This window comes from Macrobrachium rosenbergii, chromosome 56 (assembly GCF_040412425.1).
Source record: "Macrobrachium rosenbergii isolate ZJJX-2024 chromosome 56, ASM4041242v1, whole genome shotgun sequence".
Lineage (NCBI taxonomy): Eukaryota > Metazoa > Arthropoda > Malacostraca > Decapoda > Palaemonidae > Macrobrachium > Macrobrachium rosenbergii.
The window spans coordinates 27,843,297-27,865,413 of NC_089796.1; the positions used below are offsets into that span (position 1 = coordinate 27,843,297).

Genomic DNA, 22,117 nt, shown 5'->3' on the forward strand with positions numbered 1-22,117 from the left:
CCAAACCAGCAAGGTGGGACATCACACCAAGTCCGGGGTAGGCGAGTTCCTGCGAGGCCCTGCTCTCCAGTTGGATCAGCCGCTTTGGCATCCCAGACCACATCACAACCGACAGGGGTCCCGCCTTCCTGTCCGAATTGTGGTCCGCCCTGGCTCGGCTGCTGGGGACAGCGCATCACACCACCACGGCCTACACCCTGCAGCCAATGGCTTGGTCGAGCGGTTTCACAGATCCCTGAAGTCGTCCCTTATGGCCCGCTGCACCGCCGAGGACTGGAAGTACCAGCTGCCATGGGTCCTCTTCGGGTTGAGAACCGCCCCTAGGTCCGACGGCGCCCCGTCCGCAGCTGAGAAAACCTACGGCGAGTCCCTCGTGGTCCCGCTCGAGCTTGTGACAGAGGATCGCCACAACCCATCGGTCCAGAGGCTTCGCGACATAGTCGGCAAGTTCACCCCCTGCAAGCGGACATACACCAACAGGTCGGCCACCTTCACGCCACCAGGCCTGGCCTCCACCACCCATGTCTTCGTTAGGGATGACGCCGTCCGCCCGCCACTGACCAGGCCCTACAGCGGACCCTTCCGCTTGCTGGAGCGGAACAACAAGGTGTTCCTGCTCACACTTCACGGGAGGAACGATTGGGTGTCAATAGACCGGGTCAAGCCCGCCCTCCTGGAGGAGGACACAGACGTCACCGCAATGCACCCTTCGCCTGGTCAGCCTTCGCGGGCATGCAGCCACCTCCGAAAAAGCCTGCCCACACCCGCAGTCAGGCACCCCCACACACAGGGCGTTCCCCCGATGTCTTCATGCAGCCGTGGCACCCTTCAGCGCCCAGCAGATATGCCGACTAATCAGACGTTACCCACGTCTTGGTGAGGGAGTGTTTGTAAAGTCATCTGTAAAGTCATTCGTAAAGTCTCTGCTGAGCAAGTTTTCTGTGGAGTCGTCCCATTTTCTTTGCCTCTACAATTAATCATGCCTAACATGCCAGATCACACAAATTCAATCATTTAAACTATGTATATAATTGTTTACCTGTTGTCAATTGTGTATCATGTATTTCTTCTTTCACAGGCATCAAGATTGTATTCAATTTCACTTCTGTCTATTTTCACATTGTAAAGTGTACTGTTCGCTGTATTTTTATTGTTAATTATTATCGACCTCAGGTCACTTATGCTCCCATTGTATTCCGTGACATGATGCCAGTTAATTAACATATATATAATCTCTTAGACATTGAACTCTATTATTTCACAAATGTTTATTTCGCTCTGTTTAGGATTAAATGACTCCCAGATTGACTTTGGCGTGTCTTACTAAGTGATTCCTGGTCTTGGCATTACTTGCATACCCTTTATTAGTTATATTATATAACCCCAAATACTTTCAATGGGATTTATGTCAGATGACTTTGCTGGCCATTCGATTCTAATTACACATGGATGTTGTTCTGAGCCATTCTTTTACAGTTTGGGCATTATGGACATAAGAGTTGCCCATGACTACAGAAAATGGTTCTGGGTCAGGGAATAGCAGGGCTGTCAATGATGGAACTAAAACTTCCCCTAGAACGCTAATATATTGGGAATTATTCAGTTGTGCGTCTATTTCTATAAGTTTCCCTGGACCACTGGCAGCCATCCATCCCCACAGAGCTGCTGCAGTAATTCTTCCGCTCTTCCGTGATGGTTGGATGTTTTTAGGATAATGGCTATAGGTGATAAAGCAATTGTAAAATCTGATGAAAATTACAATTAAGATGAAGAACACGACCGTAGATCCTAGGCCTACTCCCTATCTCTGTATATACAAAATTATTCATAGAACAATTTGCATTTAACACTTGTGTAAAGTGTAGATGGATCATTATCAAAGGAAAGATATACTGGAATGAAACAAAGTTTCTCTAAAATATGCACTCGTTATATCTCTATAACGAAATAACACCGTGATTTGTATAATAGGCCTATACAGATACAAATATTTAATTCATATGGTAGGTCTATAGTGATATAAAGATCAAATCCATATTATGGACCTATAATGATATGGTGCCATTTTCACAATAGGCCTATACCATAAAGAGACGTCTAACGGTCTCATCTTTATGATAAACCTATGGTATTATAAATCCCCAATTCTTATGATAGACATTATGACAATAAAACCTTCATTCTTATGAAAGGAACATTATGAAATAAAGCAATATGACTGTTATAATACATTTACAATAAAAAAGCAAGCTAAAATTCATCTTTAGTGACATTATTTTTAAATTTTACATATTAGTTTTTTATTCAACTTTTACCTACATAACTCTTTCTTCACATAATTTATTTAAAGCTTACCGTGTTTTCCAGGGACGACAACAGTAAAGACCCATCCCGATACAGTTGACAGTACCGATTTATGTTAAATGGTTTGGTTCCCCGCTCACAGGATGAGTGACGTCATGACGAACAATGTCATTCAAATACGGAGGAAGCCTTTTTCCTTATTTTAGACTGAAACGAATATCTACGGATATCGATATTAACTTAATTAGTTGTCTTAAATATGATTATTCAAATGCAATATCACAAGTTATTGAGATTTTGAAGAAGATCAACGCACTCCATACTTTAACCCCCTAACTTCACCGAACGATAGTTTTGGGTTTCAAAATGTTTCATTCAATTTTGATAATTCATGATATTTTTCTGCCAATTTTATATAGGCTATTATATTGTTTGTATACATATTAATCTTATTCTGATTGTAAACTTTGGTTTCTATGTGATTTAAAAAAAAAAATCTAATGGTGAACAAAATGCTCTGAAAAGTGTGCCAGGACTTTCAAGAGTGACTGTACAGTACCAAACCATTTATCACTTTTAATTTTCCTTCGGGGATACTCCCGGAATAGTGCGAATTGGACATTAAACGACATTTGTAGCTTAAAGTTTCTACACAAAATGTCACAATGATGTGATAAAAATTTTTATATATATATACACATATATACAGTATATATATATATATATATATATATATATATATATATATATATATATATATATATATATATATATATATATATATATATATATATATATATATATATATATAACTTTTTATCACATCACCGTGATTCATATTCAATCAGTATGCTACAAACGTCCTTTAATATCAATTTGCTCTACCTCGAAATAATATATTTTCATATATGTTACCGAAGGAATTTTTAATTGATAATAAGTTCGTCATTTCGTGGGCTCAACCAGCAAAGACAAGAACTCAGGACTACAGTGGATGCATTTTTTGAACTGACGGCCAGCAAGTGAGATATAAGTGGATATCGTCTTCCCATATACAAATCGCCTGTCAAACTTAGGTGCTTGTATTTGGAGACGATATTCACCACTCTGCCATGCTAACCACGTGCGCGTTTGTACATTTGCGCAGCCATATTATGACTTTTTATCACATCACCATGATTCATATTCGATCAGTAAGCTACAAACTTCCTTTAATATCCAATTCGAGTGGGTTAAAATGCGTCCACTGTAGTCCTGAGTTCTTTTCTTCGCTGGTTTGAGCCCACGAGACGAAGAACTTATTATCAATTAAAAATTCCCCTTCGGTAACATATATGAAAATATATTATTTCCGAGGTAAAGCGAATTGAATATTAAAGGACGTTTGTAGCTTACTGATTGAACATGAATCACGGTGATGTGATAAAAAAAGCCATAATATGGCTGCGTGCGACAAACACACTACGTGGTTAGCATGGCAGAGGTAGGTAAATATCGTCTCCAAATACAAACACCTGAGTTCGACGGGCGATTTGTATATGGGAAGACGATATCCATTTATACCTCACTTGCTGGCCACGTGGTTTAAAATGCGTCCACTGTAGTCCTGAGTTCTTGTCTTCGCTGGTTTGAGACCATGAGACGACAAACTTATTTATCAATTAAAAATTCTCTTTCGGTAACATATATGAAAATATATTATTTCCGAGGTAGAGCGAATTGGATATTGAAGGACGTTTGTAGCTTACTGATTGAATATGAATCATGGTGATGTGATAAAAAAAGTCATAATATGGCTGCGTGGGACAAACGCACTACGTGGTTAGCATGGCAGAGGTAGGTAAATATCGTCTCCAAATACAAAGACCTGAGTTTGATGGGCGATTTGTATATAGGAAGACGATATCCATTTATACCTCACTTGCTGGCTGCATGGGTTAAAATGCGTCCACTGTAGTCCTGAGTTCTTGTCTTCACTGGTTCGAGCCCACGACGACGAAACTTATTATCAATTAAAAATTCCCTTCGGTAACATATATGAAAATATATTATTTCCGAGGTAGAGCGAATTGGATATTAAAGGACGTTTGTAGCTTACTGATTGAATATGAATCACGGTGATGTTATAAAAAAAGTCATAATATGGCTGGCTGCGTAAAAACGCACTCACGTGGTTAGCATGGCAGAGGTGGGTGAATATCATCTCCAAATACAAACACCTGAGTTCGAAGGGCGATTTGTATATGGGAAGACGATATCCACTTATACCTCACTTGCTGGCCGCATGGGTTAAAATGCGTCCACTGTAGTCCTGAGTTCTTGTCTTCGCTGGTTCGAGCCCACGAGACGGCGAACTTATTATCAATTAAAAATTCCCCTTCGGTAACATATATGAAAATATATTATTTCCGAGATAGAGTGAACTGGATATCAAAGGACGTTTGTAGCTTACTGATTGAATATGAATCACGGTGGTGTGATAAAAAAAGTCATAATATGGCTGCGTGCGACAAACGCACTACGTTGTTAGCATGGCAAGGTGGGTAAATATCGTCTCCAAATACAAACACCTGAGTTCGACGGGCGATTTGTATATGGGAAGACGATATCCACTTATACCTCACTTGCTGGCCGTGTGGGTTAAAATGCATCCACTGTAGTCCTGAGTTCTTGTCTTCGCTGGTTCGAGCCCACGAGACGACGAACTTATTATCAATTAAAAATTCCCCTTCGGTAACATATATGAAAATATATTATTTCCGAGGTAGAGCGAATTGGATATTGAAGGACGTTTGTAGCTTACTGACTGAATATGAATCACGGTGATGTGATAAAAAAAGTCATAATATGGCTGCGTGCGACAAATGCACTACGTGGTTAGCATGGCAGAGGTGGGTGAATATCGTCTCCAAATACAAACACCTGGGTTTGATGGACGATTTGTATATGGGAAGACGATATCCACTTATACCTCATTTGCTGGTCGCGTGGGTTAAAATGCGTCAACTGTAGTCCTGAGTTCTTGTTTTCACTGGTTTGAGCCCACGAGACGATGAACTTATTATCAATTAAAAATTCCCCTTCGGTAACGTATATGAAAATATATTATTTCCGAGGTAGAGCGAATTGGATATTAAAGGACGTTTGTAGCTTACTGATTGAATATGAATCACGGTGATGTTATAAAAAAAGTCATAATATGGCTGCGTGCGACAAACGCACTATGTGGTTAGCATGGCAGAGGTGGGTGAATATCGTTTCCATATACAAACACCTGAGTTCGACGGGCGATTTGTATATGGGAAGACGATATCCACTTATACCTCACTTGCTGGCCGCGTGGGTTAAAATGCGTCCACTGTAGTCCTGAGTTCTTGTCTTTGCTGGTTTGAGCCCACGAGACGACGAACTTGCTATCAATTAAAAATTCCCCTTCGGTAACATACATGAAAATATATTATTTCCGAGGTAGAGCGAATTTGATATTAAAGGACGTTTGTAGCTTACTGATTGAATATGAATCACGGTGGTGTGATGAAAAAAGCCATAATATGACTGCATGCGACAAATGCTCTACATGGTTAGCATGGCAGAGGTGGGTGAATATCGTCTCCAAATACAAACACCTGAGTTCGACGGGCGATTTGTATATGGGAAGACGATATCCACTTATACCTCACTTGCTGGCCGCGTGGGTTAAAATGCGTCCACTGTAGTCCTGAGTTCTTGTCTTCGCTGGTTCGAGCCCACGAGACGACGAACTTATTATCAATTAAAAATTCCCCTTCGGTAACATATATGAAAATATATTATTTCCGAGGTAGAGCGAATTGGATATTAAAGGACGTTTGATTTATGATTGATATATATATATATATATATATATATATATATATATATATATATTTAATGCCTAATATTATCAGTAATAAATACCAGTTATATATAACCTTATCTCGTGATTCTGTGGAAACATCTAATGGTACGAGTTCTGAACAAGTACAAGAGATGATGAGATAATGTGATAAAAACATATCCCTTATCGGTAACTTCCCCAACGGCTGTAACGCCTAGGGGATTAGGAAGATATATGAGATGGGGGGGAGCGAATAGGTTATGTGGGACGGGCGCATAAGGTATAAGGTGTAAGCTGAAGGGAGTTGGAGATCGTATGTGGCAGGTGATAATTAATATGATGATGACTAAGTAATATATTCGCATGGGTAAAGTTATTTTTCTATATGGTGATTTTGTCATTGTTTCCTTGTGGTAATCTTTGCTCTTTTTGCTTCAGACCTCCATCTGTTTAATCTTTCTCCGTTGATATCATTTCGGTTTTTTCTTCTCTCCTCTCTCTTTCTCTTTTTTTATACCCTTCGTAGATAGGATCAGGATCTGGAGAAGCACTTTCAGTTGAGGCAGCGAGTCTGAGCCTTACCAGAGTGTTATTCAGTCTTAAATAGCAGCAAGTATGTGTTCGTTCTGATATCTTTAGACCTTTGACCCTTTTGGAAGTTGTCTCAGTTTTTTCACGCCACTTAGTATTGTTTCCTCAGTCCTGTCTTGGTAAACGTGACTCCCAGAACTCGTCTGTTGTCCCTAGAAGTGATCACTCTGTCTTCCACAACAACATCTACTAGTTTTTTATTTTATTCAGTAGCTGAAACCTATTCATATGGTACAAGCCCACCGACCATTGACTTGAAATGCAAGCTTCCAAAGAATATGTTGGTTTCAACCTCCCACCACCGATCCCCCCCAACCCCAACACCGCGGCAGTAACTGATCATGATACAGAGACAATGGTAGCTCTTCGTTGGGTGAGTCAGTAGAGTGCGGACTGTCACTCGATGGGCCGGAGTTCAATTCCCCGGCCGGCTGATGAAGAGTTAGAGGAATTTATTTCTGGTGATAGAAATTCATTTCTCGCTATAACGTGGTTCGGATTCCACAATAAGCTGTAGGTCCCGTTGCTAAGTAACCAATTGGTTCTTAGCCACGTAAAATAAGTCTAATCCTTCGGGCCAGCCCTAGGAGAGCTGTTAATCAGCTCAGTGGTCTGGTAAAACTAAGCTATACTTAACTTAACAGAGACAGTGGTTTTTCATCGCCCTGGCTGAGGCGCGAGCTCATGACATCTGAATGGCATGCAAGACAATAACCACTACACCAGCGACCAGCAGCTGGAATTTTTATGACTCGTATTCATTTTCCGCTTCAAGTCCATTGACTTTGCTGACCTTCTGGCAGTTGCTCTTCTCATTGGGGTGAGTGATGATTTGTGTTATCATCAGCAAAGATTAATTTGTGGCATTCCCAAGACGGGGTTGGAGTGTATCCTATGTAAAGGATAAATAGGATGGGTGCCAGCACGTTTCTCTAATGTATTCCACACATAATTAGAAACTCTGGCCCGGTTATTTTCTCCATTCCCATGTGACCCCTCGTATTGTCCAGGAAACTGCACAATAGCCTTAAAGATTGATCAGGAAAGGCAGCCTCTATCAATCTGAATCCGTGTTTTTCGTGCCAGGCTTTGTCGAAGGCTTATGCCATGTCTCGTAAGACTACGTTACATTCATGGTCTTCCGTTTGGGCTGTGACTATGATTTCGGAAATCACAGCTGCGGCTAGCTGGGCGCATCTGCCCTTAGTAAAGCCATACTGGTTCCTGGTAACCATAACGTTTCCTTGGAGGAATTTCACCAATCTGACTTTGATCACTGTTTACATAGCTTTTTCAGGGAGTCCAGGAGTGTCGTTGGTCTAAAGTTTGTTACCAACCTGGCATTCATTATTGTTTAGGAATCTTATTCTTAATTTGTACATGTCCAAGATTTTGCTAGCGTCCCTTTGGCCCTCGGGTGCATCGGTTGGCTGCTTTTACTTTTAATCCGTTGTCTTCAGTTGCTTCTCAGCCGTCAAAATTCTTTAAATTTGGTTCATTGCTTCACCTCCGGTTTCGTGACAGTGGTCTCAACCGAAAATTATCAGCTAAGATTATTCAATATTTACGGCTATCGAGGAGGTTTTAATATGTTGCAACGTGCAAATCTGGTCATTGTGGCTGGAGGACTCAGACAAAAAGATGACATACACCAGTTCGTTAAACCTGGGACGAATTTAGTCAGTTGTCTGTTAGTATTTCCACATAGTTATAACACTCTAATTCCCTCGATTCTTATAACCTCATCAGATGAATTCCTCCAGGCCTGAGCTATTTTAAAGGATATTAGGCTGGAAAAATGGAAAACCGGAAATAAAAGGATAAGGCAGTACCGGGCAAGTCATGTATATATTTACTTGTTAGGTTCATGGTCCTATTATAGTCTTTTATTTTCTCTTCTATTTGTTTGCTTCTTTGTCCACATATATGTATCCTGCTGTATCCTGCTAAGCTCCCTTTGCATGTTAGCAAACTTTTACCTCTATTTCACGAGATCTTGAATGATGTTGATGATTAACTCAAAATATCTCCTGAAAATCCAGCTGAGGATGAAAAGGATCGTAATAAATGGCACACCAAGCTTTTGAAAGAGACTTGCCGAGGACTAGAGAAAAGAAAATAAAAAGGCAACATGCGAACAATAAACCAGCGAAGCAGCTGAAAGAGATTCGGAAAAAGATCTCTTGATTTACGAGAGCATCATTTCGTGTGAGATAAGGAACTTCCCAGCAATTACGGAAGCTATTTCAGGCCATTACTTTTGGATTTCTCTCATGGTGGCAACAGCAGAAGAGGGTTTTCTTTTTATTTTTTTTTTAGTCTTCTTGCATTCGTCTCGTTCTCCTGGTAATGGAAAGTTTCTTTTTTTTTTTTTTTTACTTCACATCTTTCATTAAGATTTCTAGATTATTAAATGAAGTAAAAATAAATGAATGCTTGAATTAAAAATCAATTTGAATTCGTTTAATAACATTTGTTGTGTCCTTCACTATTTAGCTAATGCTCTTTTCTTTAAATATCCAGAATTGCATTTACAGAAAGAAAGAGCAACAGTGACTAAAGGAACAATTATCGCCAGAGCCGACATTAACACTTGCTCTCTTGGTTGCATTCCGTAAATGTTTACTAAACTATATCTGTCTTCATTCATTACTGTTTTCACTCACAAATTCATCTCCAAAGTGTTTTAAATTTATCTGCAATATTGTTTTCACAGCTAAACATTTCCGTGCCAATCACTTTCACTTCCCTGTGTTTTAGTGAAAATGTTTTACTGATTCGTACCAAAGTTTCTCTTTGAAATTCATCCCCAAAGTATTTCTTCTCTCACACACATCTTCCCATGTGTTTTTGCTTCCAAATAGTGAATACAAAAACATTTTCACTCTCGCTAATATTTTCAAGTCCAAATTCAACCCGCTAATCACTAAATTTGTGGGAAATATTTTCACTTCCTCGCAACTTTCCAGAAATATTTGAACTCCCCAGCTTACCCTAATTTAATGTTCGGACTTTCAGATATATCATCACCTACAAATATATTATTATTGTATAAAAAGAATCGTTGATTTTCAGATATTTGACTTTCAAAATCTTATAAATATAACACTCACATACTACTATCACTTCCAATCACAGAAACAAATATTTTCCCAAAACCACCTTGAGAAATTCTTTTACTTCTAAATACTTCTCCACTTACGTTTTCGCTTCCAAATATGTTCTAAAATGCTTTTGCTTTTAAATATATAACCTAAAATATTTTCCTTTCCGAATACCGTCACCACGTACATTCCCAATTCTAAGTGCATTACAAAGATTCTCTCTTATAAATATCTTCGTAAGTATTTTCCTTCCAAATAATTCACTATATGAACGTTCTCACTTGGAAAGAAATTGTTATAATTATTCTTACGTTTTGCTTCCATAGACATCACGAGCAATCAAATTAGGAAATCCATCGCTGCGAAGTTAGTAGTCCCTTTATCGGTACCCAGATAATTCAAGACGCTAAAAAGTCTGTTAACTTGCAGTCCAAGCTGCCCAAAACCAGAAAACAGGGAAGAAAAAAGATACAAGAAAATACAGTCAATAGATAAAAATAAAGATAAACAGTGAGAAAACATTAGCATGTAGACATAAATAAACAGCATGACGAAGTAATGCAGGAATTGTAATTGAATGACGGTGTAGCCGTTTCAGAAGACCTCACAACCTCTTTTATAATTATGAGCAAAGTATTCAGCGCCAAGAACTATATCCGAATTTCGGATCATCAAACGCCCGGCATTTGAGCCTCTCTACAAAACCATGTCCTCTGATAAACAACCACTGGAATTATGCTGGGAGGGAGTGGGAGGGGAGAGAGGGAGGGGGGGGGGCGGTGTTTGGCGGTGGGCCTAAGAGGTGTGTGTTTTGGAATGAATTGGGGAGAGGGTGGAGGGTGGTAGAGGGCACTCCACGAATACAAAGTGCTTTATCAAATCTCTCTCGCCGGGATGGCATGGAATTGAAAAGCAGCTCTGCTCCGTTGACGAATGTCAGGGAAATCAAAGAAGGCCTCAAAGGATTTACTTGGTTTAGTATTGAGAGCTGGAGATGAAAATAGAATCTTCCTTGCTGATCACAACGTTCGTCCGAATAAATGGTCATCTCTTCGAGGTCGTGCTGAGTTTCTTCAGCTTCACAGAGAGAGGGAGAGAGGGAATATCTCCTCACTCGTTTCATCCCACTGGGGCTGAGGCTCTGAGGAATTACTCCAATGACGTACTAATCCTCGTAGATCGTATTTCACTGGATGTTTGATTTGAAGAAAGAACTGATATCGTTCTGTTATGTGTGGGCGTTTGATAGTCCCTGTCTCCTGATGTAAGTCTCTTGGAAGTATACATGATAATACTATTTTTTCTTCCTAGTGCTCTCTCTCTCTCTCTCTCTCTCTCTCTCTCTCTCTCTCTCTCTCTCTCTCTCTGACTTTCAATTGAGTCCTCCAATCGAAATGGGGAAGAGGGCGCACTCCCAACACCCACGGGAGAGGAAAGAATGGTTTCGGTGCGTTCCTTTAAAAACAACGTGCTTCTTTTAATCTACATGTATAATGTGTGTTCGTATACGTTTGTGAATATACGTATACACACATACATGTAGGTTAAAAGAAGCACGTTGTTTTTAAAGGAACGCACCGAGACCATTCTTTCCTCTCCCGTGGGTGTTGGGAGTGCGCCCTCTTCCCCATTTCGCTTGGAGGACTCAACTGAAAGTCAGAGAGAGAGAGAGAGAGAAGAGAGAGAGAGAGAGAGAGAGAGGAAAGCACTGGGAAGAAAAAATAGCATTATCATGTATACTCCCAAGAGACTTACATCAGGAGACAGGGACTATCAAACACGCACACATAACAGAACAATATCAGTTCTTTCTTCAAATCAAACATCCAGTGAAATACGATCCACGAGGGTTGGTACTTTACCTTTACTTACCTTTAGGTTAAGGCCTTGGAAAATAATTTCACATATGGCATATGTTGGAAAGGTCGCTGGGTTTCGTGTCACAATAAGAGGTTAAAAAAAAAAAAAGGGGGAGAGGTCCTTGCCGAACGTCTACTGTGGACAACATTTTGGTCTGTTGCCTATTGACATCATATCGAGGCCCTCTTTTAATCCTGTTTACTCATGAAATGCTGCCGAGGTCCTATTAATGTACTGTTTAATGAAAAGTCTCTACCGAAGTCCTTTTTTAGTCCAGTTTAGTAATGGATCTCTTTTGTAGTCTTCTTTTCTTTTCTTGTTTCCCACAAAAAATCAGCTGTGGTTCTTTCCTCTTGTCCAGTTGGTTAATGAAACATGGGCGTATTTTAATCCCATTTACCAATTAAAACTTACCAAGGCCAATTCTTCTTATGTTTGCTAATGGGTGTCTACTGATGCTGAAAGTTCTTGAATTTTTTTTTCATTTTCTGACGATATATCCCATTAGTAACTAGAAGGAGACTGCAGTTTCCAGTAGCGGGATATTACGGTCGAATAAAAGCGTGACGGATAATCCTCAGTCTGTTTCGCGCTGTTTCCCTCTCTCTCTCTCTCACACACATACAAACAAATCTGAATTCCTGTCTCTCTATTTCCCTTTCTCTCATCAAATCATCAAACAAACATGAAACGTAAAATGCACGGTAACCTTTATTCCTTGCACGCTAAAGTTTCAGTTTTACTCCAGCAATCACTGTCTTCTCCGACAGTGTCAGAATGACCTTCGTTGAAAACCAATTTAGATTTCGAGTAAACTTTGGGCAGACGAAAGATGTAGGTAGGGTAGAGGGGAGGGTAGGGGGAAGGTGTCGGGGAGAGGATGATGGAAGGAGGGCATAGGTATGGGGAAGGGGGAGAAGGAAGCGAAATGAAATCCTAAATAATGGGAAGTAATGGAGGTAGGGGTGTCCGGGGGGTGGAGGCAGGAAGAGAAATATTGGATGGTAGGGATGAGGCGGGGGGCGGGGGGGGGGGGCGGCAGCAAAGACGACGGAGGAGAGGAATTGGGAGGAAGGAAGCCAAGATGACAGAAAAAATCCGAACTGATTAAAAGGTTGCGGCAGATCGAGAGAGAGGAAGCGAGCTGGTGGAAGATGGAGGGATAAAAGGAGGAGGAATAGGAGGAGGAGGAGGAGGAGGAGGAGGAGGAGGAGGAGGAAAGAAGGAAGAAAGATGGAGAAAAATTAATACTCAATGAAGCGGATCTTCATAAAAGGCTGGGGAATGATGTAGTAGGTTTGTTTGAAAAGGGTGTTGATAAAAGGGAAGCGTCGGAAAAGGTGTGTGCTACATGTTGTAACAGAAGAAAAATTAAGAGAGAGAGAGAGAGAGAGATTAACTAAATTTCACAAGTAGAAAATGCTTAATTGTTTACTGAGGTAAAAGAGCAAACGAGAGAGAGAGAGAGAGAGAGAGAGATTTTTATATAGCTATTGTTAAATAATCTAATTTTCAGTGCATTCATAATTTGGTATTTTCATGATCACGCCCTATTTTTTGGGGACTTTTCCCATTCTTCATCGATGAGAAATAGGACACGCAACTACGCTTGCCCAGATGAAGCACAATCCATTATGTGATAATAATTGGGGCATGGAATGGTGCAAGGACGCAAAGGCAAAAAGCTTTCTGGTGAAATGACTGATATCAATGGAACACGTTTTGCCTGTCGAGAAAGTGCGCCAAGTTGTCGACAAATATACAAATTTAATGCAAAACGAAATTCTGGGGCCATTAACGTTTAAGTGGATTACGCAACTAAAAATGAAAGTTATATCGTTCACAGTATATGCCAAAGGTAAATTAATGTGTAATTAAAAATGTTTTACAAAGTCGAATTTGAATGTACAATTAACTCAACAATTTAAAAGAATTATTAAGTGCTCAGAAACAGATGCATGTAAATGACTGCTCTAAACAGACTACGTGATATTAGTATAGCAAGGCACATTACACACACACACACACACACACACACACACACACACACACATATATATATATATATAAAATCCATCTGATTTCCACTGAGTCGTTAGCCATGGCTGTATCTAACTCCGTCACCCAGTCTGAAAATACAAGAAATGTAAAATGAAAAATAGCTTAATAGAAACTTAAAATAATATACTTGGAATAGGCTATAGCAGAAAACTTCATAACTTTCCATTGTTCTGTGGAGGGGGGCCTCTAATTTCGAAACACCCGGTATATAATCTTCTTAAGCCACACAGCAACTTACTTACAGTAAGACTATAAAAAATTCACAATGAAACATGAGGAAGTTAAAAGAGATGTGTGTTGAGTAAAAGTTTCGGGGAAACTGAGTAGCTGCTCTTTCTTTCAGATGGGAAACACTCACATGTGACACGTCTCATCCCATACATGTGCTAAGAGGCCATTTTGGCTATCCTATAGTTGACCATTTGCTCGACACTTGACAGAAAGAAAAATGGCCTCGTGGCACATGTATGGGATGAGACGTGTCATATGTGAGTGTTTCCCATCTGAAAGAAAGAGCAGCTACTCAGTTTCCCGTAACTTTTACTCAGTACACATCTCCTTTAACTTCCTCATGTTTCATTGTGATTTTATATAGTCTTACTGTAAGTAAGTTGCTATGTGGCTTAAGAAGATTATATATATTAGCAAAATGAAAAGGAAAATAGACATAAAAACAATAGAGATAAAAATTCTCATAGCAAGATATGGCAAGGGTTTCTGCATCACTGATCTTTCTGCAGTTTCATTTGCCAAAACCTATGATTTCTACATTAATGTAACATCAAAAACGCATCAAAGGGGATACTGTTGCATAACTGATTTCTTTGGAAACACCCTTTGGAACGAGTGCTGTTACAGGCAGTGAAGCAATACAAAGAACTTTGATGGTGTGGATAGTTCTAGTCAACTCTGATAAGATCATCTGAATTTGACAGACATGCATGTACTGTATGCAAGAGCTGAACTAATTGCATGTCTTTATTGCATTTTGTGTGTCCTTGCTCGAGACTCTCGTCATTCGTTTGAATCCTACCATGGAAAGTGAAACAGAGTTGAAAATATATAATGCAAGGTCATAAAGGGTCCTGAAAACTCACTATGAAGACAAGGTTGCTCTGAATATTTATCATCTGCTGGTTAAATTGAGAAGGAGGGACAAGTATAACGGGTGCTTCTTGATTAATAAAAAACCTCTACTGTTATCCAACTTATTTAGTACACAAACTGCTAACAACTCAGGGACAAGGACATATAATAGCTACAGAGGCTCAGGTGCTACCATGATTCTGAAGGTTTAAGGCGATAGTGAGGCCCTGTTCCTGTAACTTATTAACTGTTAAGAGGCCGACTAATAAAATTTCATCTTTTGTTTTCAAGAAAGCTCCTACGTTTATTTCCAACTCAGATACAGGACTAGTATGTGCACCCAAAAAACAGTTGAGGAAGTTGGGAAGTAAAGTAGACAGTGTGGTTATTGAAACTTTATCTGATCAAAGTGACCAGTAGATTCCGTGTGATTCAAGGTGAAATACTGGAACGAAGTATGAGAATTGTTGTTGTGATACGAATGACCACGTAGCTAAGATCAATGAAGATGTGGGTGGGGAGTGTAATGGGCAAGGAATGCCTGGGAGAGACTGCATGCAAAAAGAGGTACAAATTATTAGTTTTTCTGCTATGAATAATTTGGTGATTGGAGCTATTCTCTTCCATCAAAAGGACATCCACAGGTACGCTTGGATATCTCGAGAAGGGAATCAAAGAAACCAAATAGATCGCATGGCCATTAATGAAGAGAGGGAAAAGAACACTGAGGAATGTTAGGAACTACAGAGGGACAGATGGTGAAAGTGATCAACCTCCTTTTCATTACGAAGATAAAGCTGCAATTAAAATCTCCCAACAGTAAAGTTGACAAAGTATCTAAGTTTGATGAAGTAAAGCTTCTCGAAGATGGACATGAAGGGCCTCTTCCAACTGAATGTTGAAACAGAATGGCAGCTATAGACACCATATCCAAGAAGAGCACTCAATTCATGAAGGCTGGTTCAACATATAAAATGTAAATCAAACTGCTAGAGAGAAGTATTGGGCTACAGCGTAAACAGACAGAAACCTTGGATATAAAATGTGTGTGCACGATATGGGTATCTGTCAAGACTTTCAAACTAATATTCAAAAACACAAAACTAGAACGAACAAGATGTAAGGTGGTGGATTTTTTGGTCCGTACTTTTCCCTCACTGGTGGCAGAACTGCACGAGATTCCGGCTCTCATTAAGCTTCATTTTCAAGATTAAGAATTTAGTGTTCAGGAAACACTAGAAACTTTCCTTGCTGTCTTCAATACTCCTAGAGTTCGTTTAGGGAAACTCGAAGCATAATTGTGATCGTGATTATTTCGACTCGAATATCATTAATGAGAACTTCAAGGGCTTGATCTCGCAAGGAAAACTTTGCTGCTACTAATGATCTTCGCTACTTAACTGTTCAATAGACTCTCATTGTGTCCCGAAGGTTTATAATAGAATGTCCCAACGTGTTTATGTTTATTATTATTATTATTATTATTATTATTATTATTATTATTATTATTATTATTATTAACTCAATACCCACGATATTCTTGGTGACACTTGCGGGACTTCAGATACATTTTACTCATCGAATAACGTATTGTTACTTTTACCTGCATAAGGACAGGTGGAGCTTCTTAAAATATACACCTCTGGCAATGCAGGGAATCGTAATCAAGTTAACAAGTTTAGTTTCACCGTTCTCGCGATAAATTACTTTTGTATTCATGACTCACGTTTTTGCAAGAATTTAACGAACAAGCTAATACTGTCTTTACATTTACAATATGATCTAAGGAATCTGATCTTATCAAAACAGAAATATTTAGATTATATTACTTGTTAAAATCTTGAACACGAAGATCCTGGCATGATTGCTTTAAGGGGTTCAAACACAAATTCTTTAAAACACCATAAATAGCAAAACTTGAAAACATTATTTCACAAGCTTTCTAGTTCTGATAAATACCCAAGATCGAACAATAAATAACAAACATTTTGATCTCTGGAAACCAGTAATCCCCGGAGTGTGGTTCGTGTTTGTTTCTTTCCCTCCGCCATAAAGCTATGAATTAACTCCGTTCTGCTTTTCACGATTCTTACTGCTGTAACCTTCCATCGTTCCCTCCTTAAATAGACCTTAATTCCTGCTCTTGGAGTCAAGATCTACTCTCCCTTTCCTTTTCTTCGCCTTTCTTCGGGATATTCACTCCTCGTCTCTTTCTTCTCTCTGTTAAAAAACTATAATATTGAAGAAATAATAAGACTTAGAATAGGCAACTAACCTACCAACTATGATTCAAAAGAATATACAAGTAAAACTAACAACGTCAGCGTTTACTCCTATATAAAGCATATAAACACGCTATATAAAGAATATAAACATTTAAAAGCACGTAACGATTCAAAACAAAACGCTCTTATGTCTTGTAATGTATAGAATCTGAATGTTAATATGGACAGAGACCACTCACATGTTTATTTCATTGGAATTATCCCTTGTTGGGGAAAACTGTTTATACATTTGAACACAACAATAATTTTTGCAGTTTCTTTTCATAATGCCCAATCAGTATTGTACATCTGCAAATATCAGCCATTTCACACTCCATTCACTAGCTATATTTTTAACCCAGCAACTTTGCTCCTAAATCTAATGCCCTTTCTCTAAATTCTTATACCACCATAAAAGCTTTCAACTGTTCTACACAAACTTTTATATACAATATATCCTTAGCACCGTTCATATTGCCTCTCCACCATTTGAACTTTTGGTATGTCTATGTCTGTTTTGTACAACTTTTTGTCTTTGTTGTCCGCCTTAGCATTCGGTCGCCTGGCACAATCACTTTTATATTTTCCAAAACCTACCAATACATATAAAAATATCTCAGATTTCCTCTCATTCGCTTTAACTTTCAATTCTGGATTATACACATTATATATTCACATATATGTATATTATCAATATGATATACATATTGTCACATATATGCTGCTCTCGTTTCTCCGTTCTCTCAATATAGGGATCCATTTCCCTTAAAGACAGGACAGCAAGACTAGGAGTATGGTAGGGACTCCTGGCCCACTTACAAAGAGATAGTTGAATGCAGTTTTGAGAAAAGGGTCAAGGCAGGTAACTGAATTAGCTTAGTCATAAGGAGGATAATCATACTAGTACTTACTGTATACCCTTGTCCCCAAAACCCATATCCCTTTGCTCTCCTTTTTGCTGGTTCTTAATTGTTTTTCAGAACTGTCGGGCGACCGCTCCTCAATCCACGCCACTTCTCGGTCGAGAGACACCAGTTTCCTTATCAGTCCCACTTCAGTCGCCCTTTAGAGCACACCTGTGATCTGCTAGGTCCCGAATCTCGGGCCGTATCCCTTTGTCTTGGCATCTTGCCACGCTGATTTTGAGGGGGCCAGTCATATTCCACCCCCCCCAGACATATTCCCCTCCAGACATTCCAACCGCCTGCCCCCCCTCCCAAAAAAAACGGACATTTTCCCATCTGGACATTTTTCTCCTTAGTATACAGCAAATTACTGTTACCCCAGTGATAGTTTAAGTGGTTGGGATGCTAGTTCTGCCAATTCTGTTGATAGTCATGTTATCACAGTGTACTTGGACTTTGGCGCCCAGGACCCTGTTAGTTGACACCAAATCTCGGTATAGCCTGCACACGACATGTGGAAGTAATCAAAACAAGTAGGGGTGGAGACAAGATTTGTTATGAAGGCTACATGTACACAAAAAAAAAAAAAAAGAGACAAAACAGATACGTATTCGATGGGAGTGTACACAACGAAAAACCAAACCATGTAAGGGTGCATTAACAACACGCTTAACCCTGGATTATGTGAGAGTAACTGTGCCCCATAGCCATGAAGTTGACTGTTTTGGTGTTGAAGCAGGGAAGGTGCGATGCAATATTCACCAAAAAGCAAAAACATCACGAGAGAGTACAACTTCTATACTTGCCACAGCCATTCAAGAAACTCCAGAACCTGTGAGAATACATCTAGGAAGAGGAGAGTCTATCAAAAGAAATATCTGATGTCAGAAGCAGGGTTCACTAACAAAGAAACCAATATCGCTGGGAGAATTTCTTGTGCCTGATGAATGGTCAACAACAGGCAGCAAGCACCCACAGCCCTTTCTGATACATGACAGTGTACCACAGTCTTCAAACAGGATACTTGTTTTTGCAGAGGATAATGTTCTGCAACACTTAGCTATATCTGATACATGGTACATGGATGGCAACTTTTCTTTAGACCCAAATATATTCATGCAGCTGTATGTTATTCGTGTGCCACTTGGTGGTTCTTCAGTTTCAGCTGTTTATGGTTTGCTACCCAACAAACAGCAGTGAAGCTATGAAGTTGTTATCAAGGCAATAGTAGACAGATGTGAGGAACTGGTATTTACTCCTGATCCAACTGTTGTAATCATCAACTTCGAGAAATCTGCCATGAATGCTGTTCAAGCAGTCCTTGGTCACCATGTCAGAACGCAGGGCTGCTTCTACCATCTTACCCAAAGCACTTGGTGGAAAGTTCAAGATCTTGGTCTTGTGCAGAGATATAAAAACCAGGAGGAAATCAAACACTTTGTTGGTATGCTCGATGGTCTAGCGTTTCCACCCTTGACTGATGTTGAGGAGGGCATAGCATTTCTGAAAAATACAACTCTTGAGGGGCTAGAAGAACTACTTGATTACTTTGATTCATTTTATGTATCTGGAAGCATTCGTTGTGTAAAGCCATCACCCAATGTTCTATCAGTACGAATCCGGCGCTGTCCACCTCTTTTTCCTCCACAAATTTGGAATGTGCACAATGTTACCCTGGCAGGAGGGTACCGCACGAACAACATGTGTAAGAGCTGGAATAATGCGTTCTCTCACTTGGTTGGCCACAAGCATCCATCTTTGTGGACACTCATTGATGCATTAAGGAAGGACTGTTCTTTGGTGTCCCTTGCCTTGGTTCAGGAGTACCGTGGTCAGCCTCCCAAAAACGTGTCAAACGGTCCAAATGACAACTTCAGGAGCGGCTCTGAGATATGCGTAGCTCGACGAGATGGGAAGAAGACTGTAGAACAAACTTTGAGGGCTGTTGATTATTGTAATCGACCCTAAATATATGAATGTATTGAATATTTTAATCCTTAATGCAAAAAATTAACTGGCAATAATGACAATTTTCTTCTGTACTTGACCCTAAATATCCCACATGAATATTTTAATCCTTAATGCAATTATGTTTTTATCAGTTTTTACAGTTCAATAAAAATACAATAAATCATGCATGACTCTAAGAAACAAACAAACTTTCGCTCTTATAGTAGGTAAATGTCCAGAGGGGAAATGTCTGGGAAATATGTCCTGGGGGGAATATGTCAGAGGGGAAAATGTTTTGCGGGGGAATGTGTTCTGGGGAGAAAATGTCCTACGCTCGATTTTGAGGCCAGAAGCGGCCTGGCGACAAGCCAACATCAGTTGTTGAGGAAGACCTATTGGATGAACTGGATATTTTGCAGTAGTGCATGTTGTAATCTGGATTTGCCTGGTAAGCCTGAATTTGCAATTGAGAACCAGTGTCTATTCCTCTCACTAAATCTCTCATTTCTGTTTTCCTTAGATTTCATCTTCATCTCCCCTTGCTTAATACCAGTATGTGTTTCGCCCATATGAATCAAATTTATTAATGAGATAATCCTTTGCTTAGTGTCACAGAGTAAATCAGCCCTGCATGGTGATAGCTTATTGCAAACGAGAGAATCTTTCAGTCACGAGGTGTTACCTGGATCATTCTATTTCCGGGCACGTTATAACGTTTAGCCTCGCATTCTTGCCATCGCTCTTGCTTGGAAGACTCCTGCCTTACTGCGGCAGACTATTCAACGTTTAACATTTTCATAAATCAGTAATTGCAAAGGGGTCCGTAGAGGGGACCCAGATTCCGTTGTGCTCTAGATTGTAGCAGTTATGTTTTTATTGTAATCAGAATCAGTATTTTGTGGCGGTGTTAAGTCTACTAATAACTTTCTTTATCGAGAGATATATCATTATTCTTTTGATTGAATTGCTTATGTTGGGTGCAATAAAATACTAAATAAACTGAACTGAACTAAACATAGATTTTAGGCCAAAGGCCCATATCTTGCATTGATCAAAGCTTTCAATTGGCGACCTACTATTATTCTTATACGTAATTTTATAAAATTCATGTTTTATTTGGTAATTACGGGTGTCCTCAGTGAGTGCAATTCAAGGCTTATCCTAGTATTTATCTAGTTAACATAATTAATCGTGGACAATCGTTATATATAAATATATATATATATATATATATATATATATATATATATATATATATATATATATATATATATATATATGTGTGTGTGTGTGTGTGTATGTATGTATATATACACATACATATATATACATATATATATATATACATATATATACATACATATATATATATATATATACACATATATATATATATATATATATATATATATATATATATATATATATATATATGTGTGTGTGTGTGTGTGTGTTACAGTAAGACTATATAAACCATATATTTCAAGAAATTCCTGAAATTTTCAGGGATATTTGATCCCCAAGGGGATAGTACTAAACATAGCGAAACTGTAATTCATCTACACTGTTTTTCCGTGTTTAGAATTAGCCCCTAGGGGATCAATTGTGTTTGCCGTGTTTGGTACTAGCCCCTCGGGGATCAAATGTGTTTTGCCGTGTTTAGTATTAACCCTCGGCGATTAAATGTCCCTAAGCGCATTTGATCCTTGAACAGCTAGTACCAAAAAGGGCAAACCACATTTGATCCCAGAGGGGTTAGTACTAAACCTGGCCGAACGGAGTAGGTGAATCACAGTTTCACCATGTTTAGTACTAGCCAATTGGGGATCAATGTTTCCAAGCGAATCGTTAGTGAGACGTTTCCCGACACCTCCAAAGTCGCATTTTCAAGGCTAAAAAAATATTTTGAAAATTAGTATCTAATGTAAGCATTCTGTGATGATATGAAAACAGCTCTTTATGATGTACGAAGACTTACAACTAAATAAATGGAGTTCGCTAATCCTTAAAATATCCCGCCTATATGAAATAAATTATTTGGAGTTCGCTAATCCTTAAAATACCCCACCTATATGAAATAAGGAGTGAAACAAATTTAAATACATGAAAACGAGGTCAGAAGAACCAGTTGCCCAT

The 22,117-nt window shown here is 39.2% G+C and overlaps 1 protein-coding gene across 1 annotated transcript; it reads left to right on the forward strand.

The window, feature by feature from the left end:
- The first annotated feature begins 250 nt into the window (after nt 1–250).
- On the forward strand, nt 251–19,231 carry LOC136836132 (uncharacterized). Its single transcript, XM_067100124.1, has 2 exons — nt 251–716; nt 19,068–19,231. The coding sequence occupies exons 1-2, from the start codon at nt 251–253 to the stop codon at nt 19,229–19,231; spliced, it is 630 nt and encodes a 209-aa protein (XP_066956225.1).
- The last annotated feature ends 2,886 nt before the right edge of the window (nt 19,232–22,117 follow it).

Excerpts from the sequence above, each read along its gene's own strand:
- LOC136836132 (XM_067100124.1), top strand. The coding sequence starts at position 251 with ATGGCCCGCTGCACCGCCGAGGACTGGAAGTACCAGCTGCCATGGGTC. Across the intron at positions 717-19,067 it reads CGCAATGCACCCTTCGCCTG|AGGATAATGTTCTGCAACAC; the intron begins GTCAGCCTTCGC and ends TTGTTTTTGCAG.